We start from the raw sequence: 6,060 nt of genomic DNA, 5'->3' as shown, positions 1-6,060 counted from the left end.
TGGAGGATTATGTTCATTAGAATAAGGACTATAAATAAATGGCTCTTACATAGATGAAGAGATAGTCACCTCACTCATACTAAGAGAAATGCACATTGAAATTTGTTATGTCAACTACTTATTTTGTCACAAAAAGCAAGACAGTCGTATTTTTTCTATTGAAAGTCCACAACATCACATATGTAACGGTCTTGCCCCCAAACAAAACGAAGAAAAACCTAAAACTTGAATCTGATCAAGCTTCTAGAATATAAATACAAGTTTACAGGCATACAGGGGACAGAGAAACAGTTAAAAAACACCACTGGGATGTAGTTGGCAAACCCAAACTCTGGGATCCTCTCCAGAACAAATAAACTGATTTCTTCAACACAACAAAATTACAAGGCAAATGAAAGAGACGCAGAGAAGAAATCTGATGATTGGAAGAGACTCATGAAGCACATCAAAAAGATAAATAATAACATATATTGGTAAGGATGTTGAAAAACTGGAACCTTCATACATTGTTGGTGAGAAGGTAGAACAGTGCAGATGCTCTGGAAAATAGTCTGGCACTTCTTGAAATGGTTAAACACAGAGTTATCATATGACGCAGCACTTCCACTCCAAGGTATAAACCCAAGAGGACTGAAAATGTATGTCCACACAAAAACTTGTACATGAATGTTCACAGCACAATTATTTATAACAGCTGAAAGTGAAAATAATCTAAATGTCCATTGATTAATAAAGGGATCAATAAAATGTATCATATCCTTACAATGGAATATTGTTCAGCAATAAAAAGAAGTACTGAATATGCTACAACATAGATGAACCTTCTTTTAGTGAAAGAAGCTAGTTACAAAGGACCACATGTTGGAGGGAAAAGGGGAATTGATGTAGTGAACTCTGTGAATATACTAAAAACAATTGAATTATGTATTTTAAATGGGTGAATGGTAAGCTATGTGAATTATATCTCAAAGCTGTTATTAAAAAAAGAACCACATCTACCAGTTTTCAAAGTGTGGGCCTTATTCGAACACCAATTTTTAAAAAACCTTATAAATATCATTTATAGATAATAAGAACATTTGACTAGATATTTGATTTTATGTATATGTGTATATATATGTACACAGACCTGTTTTTAGTAGGACATGATAAAAAATTACAGATGATATGTTCAGAATTTTTTTCAAATAATAGTGCATGAGAGAGGTGGTAGTCCAGACAAACCTAGGTTTTTGATCATTGTTGAAGGTAGATTATTGGTGAATTGGGTTTGTTATGTTATACTCTACCTCATACAGGGAGCCCCTCAGTGCTGTGTGGCCTTGGGCAGCACCGACCCTCTCTGTGCCTCACGGTCCAGGGAGGCAGCTAGTCAGGCCCCCTGGGTTTCTCAGTGTTGTTATCTCTACTGACTCCCACCTCTTTGGTGTCTTCTCTCCTGCAGGCTCAGGTTCTGCCTCTGCAGAATTTGGAGGATCTGAGCCTGGTTTCATAATAAAAAGTAAAAAATGAAAAGAAATATCCTCAGGGAGTTATATACTACCCTATACTTATCAGACATGGGTCAGCATGATTGATGCCACCTGGTTTGGGTAAGGTCACAGTAAGAGGGCAATTGAGCAATGCCTTTCCGAGTCAAAAGGGCAACTCCTCTCCTGAGTAACATGCTGTTTATACACAGTTCCTTGCAGATGTGATGTCTGTCCATGTAGCTCACTGCCGCCACCAATCTCTAATGAATGATGTTTTTTATAGCAAAGGATAAACCTGCTGAAATGTCTCTGATCAGGAGCCAGTTACATCAAGGGTAATTCTTTGAAGAGAAGCCCTTCCATTAAACAGTATGCAGAAGCTTTACCATGTGGAGAGGTCACCCTGTGTAGGGAAATAGAAAAGCAGAGTGCCACAAAGGGAGGGAATTTTGACTATTTAGGTGAAAACCAAGGATGCATGTACACATCCATTCTTGGGCAAAGTCCTAGACAATGTGTGGAAGGCCCTGGGAACCTTGATGGTCACTGTGAAGGAGCAAGGACTGGTAGGACAGTAGGGAGCCAGACCTATCACCTGTGCCCTCAGATGGTTTTGTCATTTCTTTCTTTCTGAACATGGGTCCAATCCAAAATATTAACATTTTTAAAGCGAGGCATCAGTGAGGCTTAGCAGATAGTTGTGCTGGAAGGTCCTGGTGAATTCAGAGATATTGGTCAGCTGGCCAGTAAGGACGGAAGCCCTCCAGGGTGGGCCATGGGGGAGGGATGAGTGTGAATGCTTCTGGGGCAGATTCGACTGGGAAGGGGAAGGATAGTAACAGGACTATGCCCCACAAGATGGGGTGCAGGAGCTGCAAACACCCTAGGCATGGAATCCGCATAACCCAGAGCTAGCACAAAGCCAGATCACCTTTGATCTGGAGGCCAAGACATGCCCTCTCTCGTGGGCAGGTGCATGGGGTAAAGAGGACACAGAAGCTTCTCCAATAGGCTTGGAGAGGGCAGGGGCTTCTAGAGTCTGATTCCCAGAGGGCCAGTAACCTTGCCTGGGGCTCCTTTGGAGGGGCACTAAGTGGGTGCCAGTGCACCCCTCTGGCCAAAGGCACAACACCCTGAGCAGGATAGGAGGGGGGAAATATTATTATTACACACAGGCAGCACCATCTCCACCACAAACATTAGGAGGTACATGTCGCAAAGCGCTATTCAGAAACCTCGCCCCTCGAGGTTGTGTGTCCTCCGACAACCCTCTCTGAGCCTCAGAGGGCCAACATCCGGGCTCAAGGTTCCTACGCTGTAGTTCTCCACCGGCTCTCTCCTTCCTGGCGCCTCTCTTCTGGCAGCCTCAGTTCCTGTCTCTGCAGACTTTGGCAAGTCAGACCCCGGTACCTGCCATACCCGCGGGAGCCTCACCCTGATCCCGAACGAAGAGAAGCAGGAGTCCACTGGCCACGGTACTCCACCCTGTGCGAAGTCTGTCCAGCTTCATGGTCGGCTCACAGAGGGCATACTGCTTTTCACCGAGAGACTGCCCAGGGGCCCGTACAGCCGCTGATTAGTGAGTACTTTTCTCAGATCGGGAGTTTGGACTGGGCAGCGAGAAGGCGGGGCGCGCGGGAGACAGGTGTGTTTGGCAGGAGAGGGGCACTGAGCAGGCAAAGGCCAGTGTCAGGTAGGCACTGGCGCCGCTACTTCTTCTCTGCCTGAGCCCCCTTAGGCCATTTGGGAAGGGGCCGCGAGGCTTCTGCAAGCCCCTCTGCAATACCAAGAACCCTTTCCTCAAACTTGAGTTCACTATCCTTATAGTCACGGGCCTGACAAGGGTATTTTGGGTATGAGAGAAGGAGCAATAAGCCGGGAAAAGGGAAGAGAAGGGAAGAAATAAGGAACCCAGGAGAGCTTCCATAAAGAGGTGCATCATCAAGATTCCCATTGATAGAGAAATGGGAACAACCTTCGTTCAGAGTGAAGGGAACCACGTGAAGAAAGGCAAGGAGGTGTGACTGCTCTTCATCCTGAAAGTTCCTCCTAGCTTTCAGGGATGTTTTCTGGGTCTGCCTTCAAGGTTCCTCATCCGCTTATTGTCTGTCCCTAATCTGAGGGCCTCCGAGGGTCCCCCCCTACTCGGCCGTAGCCTGCCTTCTGAAATGCACAGGTGACTGTGGCGCTTACCTTAAAGACACTCCCAATCCCACCCCGTGGCTTTCCCTCTCGCCACTTCCCGCCAATATCGAGTTCACGGTCATTTATTCGCTGACAAACATTTAAAGAACGCCTTCTGGTCTGAACTATTGGGACCCAGCAAGGCACCGAACCATGCCAGAATAGAGGCAACTCGGTGCAGGAGTGCCTGCTCAGCCTAAGGGGCCGACTTCCAAGCAAGTGGTGCCTGAAGATACACCTGGCTCAGTCTCAGGAGGGTCTTCAGTGCCCCCGAGAACCGGCCTTGGCCTCCGCCGTCCAGCACGCTACGGGTTAGCACCGCCCATCGCCGCCTTTGGTGGAAAGGTCGCGTCTTCCCGGGTCGGCGTAGAGAGCGCGCAGAGACCAACGCGCCATACAAAACCTAGGCCGACTGCTGGAAGCACTGCGTGTCCCTCACACGACTCCGTTGCCCAGCCACGCCCCCTTCCAGTTCCCCGGAAGTGCGCCGTTAATAGCGGAAGTGCACGCCGACTGAGGTCCGTAGAGGTTCCGCGATGGTGGGCGGCGGCGGCGTCGGGGTGGGGGGCGGCCTCCTGGAAAACGCTAACCCTCTCATCTACGAGCGCTCTGGGGAGCGGCCGGTGACAGAGGGCGAGGAGGACGAGCAGGTTCCAGACAGCATCGATGCGCGCGAGATCTTCGATATCCGCTGCTGACGGGCGCGGGCTGGTTCTTGAGCCGGGAGGGGGGCAATGAAGTGATGTCCAATAGTTGTTGGAGCTGTATCAGGGCCAGGCATCCCCGGAGGAGGGCTCTGATTGGGCAAAGGCGCAAAGTCCTCTTTCCTTTACTTGCCACATCTGATTCGCTCCATCAATGACCCGGAGCATCCACTGACGCTAGAAGAATTGAACGTAGTAGAGCAAGTCCGGGTTCAGGTGAGTCACTCCAGAGTCCCAGGGGAGCAACTTGTTTGAGAGAATCAGAAAAGCTCAGCCGTGCCCTAAGGGGCTGGTGCTCTCTCAGCTCAGGGACTCTTCAGGGGATCTTTTGGAAGAGGGGATTGGTGTGCCCATTTTATGGATGAGGAAACTGAGGTCCATAGAGGTTAGACGACTTGCCTGGTGCAAAAAATTAAGAGGGTCTCTGGGCTGAAAGGCGCATGACTCCTTACATTGCCCACCCTCCCTCCCAACCAGGTGAGCGACCCTGAGAGCACAGTGGCTGTGGCCTTCACACCCACCATTCCTCACTGCAGCATGGCCACCCTTATTGGTCTGTCCATCAAAGTCAAGCTTTTGCGATCCCTTCCCCAGCGTTTCAAGGTAAGTTGGAACTGAGCCCTGGGGACGAGACAGGGGTAAGCATCTTCTACTGAGGAGTTCATGAGAGCATGAACATGAACGTCAGAGTGAGACCTAGAAGGATCCCAGCTAGCAGAGATGAAACTGGGAGGAGGCTTTCCAATTGAATGGGACAACAAGAATAAAGACCTGAGCTGCAAGTGCAGAAGAGTGGTGAGTGTGGCAAGAATGGCAGTAGGGCACTGTAAATAGGTTTGGAACAGGGATGGGGCACAGACAGGCCTTCAACAGCAGTTGGCCAGTCCTTTGGGTAGAGATGGAGTGACTATGGATGGGTTTGGGGTGTATTAGAAGGGCCAGAGACCAGAGGCATGATTAGGAAGAAGCATCAGCTGGAAGTGGTGAGTGGGGGAGAGTGAAGAGGGTAGACAGGCTCGTCCTCTCTCCCTCCCAGATGGATGTGCACATTACACCAGGGACCCACGCCTCAGAGCATGCAGGTAAGTGTGAGCTGGTGTTGAGGCATTGGCCTTGAGGCTTCCCCCGCTTGCCATGGTGGTTTATGGGGCAAGATGGGATGCTGGGTGGGTGACTCCTTAGTGGAGGTAGCAGCCTAGACTGAAGCTAGACTGACTTGAGTCTCCTGTGCTTACTGTATTCCCCCATTCCCATCCTCTCCCTCTCCTAACTACACAGCACCAGGGTTTATCAGGCTTTATAATATAGGAGGCAGAAATGAACAGCCAGGTGGGAGGGGTCCCAGAAGCTGAGAGAGTGTGGGCTCAGGTGGTTGGGGTAGCCTGATCAAGGTTCGTGGTCCTGGGAAGGAAGTGATGGAGAAGGAGGCAGGGGAGTTTGTTGGTGGGAGTATGCATATATTTCACCACTCCCTCTTTTCCACCCAGTGAACAAGCAGCTTGCAGATAAGGAGCGGGTGGCAGCCGCTCTGGAGAACACTCATCTGCTGGAGGTTGTGAACCAGTGCCTTTCGGCCCGCTCCTGAGCCCTGGCTCTTTGCCCCCAGCCCCACCCATGGCTCATGGCCTTGTTTTCTGGAATCACTGACAATGAGAAACATTTTGCATTTTGTAATAAACCCTTAATTTATATTCATTTCT

The 6,060-nt window shown here is 49.4% G+C and overlaps 1 protein-coding gene across 1 annotated transcript; it reads left to right on the top strand.

The window, feature by feature from the left end:
* The first annotated feature begins 4,153 nt into the window (after positions 1-4,153).
* On the top strand, positions 4,154-6,060 carry CIAO2B (cytosolic iron-sulfur assembly component 2B). Its single transcript, XM_039888901.1, has 5 exons — positions 4,154-4,340; positions 4,497-4,576; positions 4,838-4,963; positions 5,397-5,442; positions 5,848-6,060. Exons 1-5 carry the CDS (start codon positions 4,193-4,195, stop codon positions 5,943-5,945), a joined length of 498 nt encoding a protein of 165 aa, XP_039744835.1. The 5' UTR covers positions 4,154-4,192; the 3' UTR covers positions 5,946-6,060.

Source organism: Pteropus medius, unplaced genomic scaffold (assembly GCF_902729225.1).
Source record: "Pteropus medius unplaced genomic scaffold, Ma_sr-lr_union100, whole genome shotgun sequence".
Lineage (NCBI taxonomy): Eukaryota > Metazoa > Chordata > Mammalia > Chiroptera > Pteropodidae > Pteropus > Pteropus medius.
The sequence above is the reverse complement of the archived record's forward strand: the minus strand, read 5'-3'. Positions and strand labels throughout refer to the sequence as shown.

Bases quoted from the DNA above. Each gene is read 5' to 3' on its own strand.
- CIAO2B (XM_039888901.1), top strand. From the start codon at position 4,193: ATGGTGGGCGGCGGCGGCGTCGGGGTGGGGGGCGGCCTCCTGGAAAAC. The intron at 4,341-4,496 runs ATATCCGCTGCT...TTTACTTGCCAC, and splicing joins CGATGCGCGCGAGATCTTCG to ATCTGATTCGCTCCATCAAT. The intron at 5,443-5,847 runs GTAAGTGTGAGC...TTTTCCACCCAG, and splicing joins CCACGCCTCAGAGCATGCAG to TGAACAAGCAGCTTGCAGAT.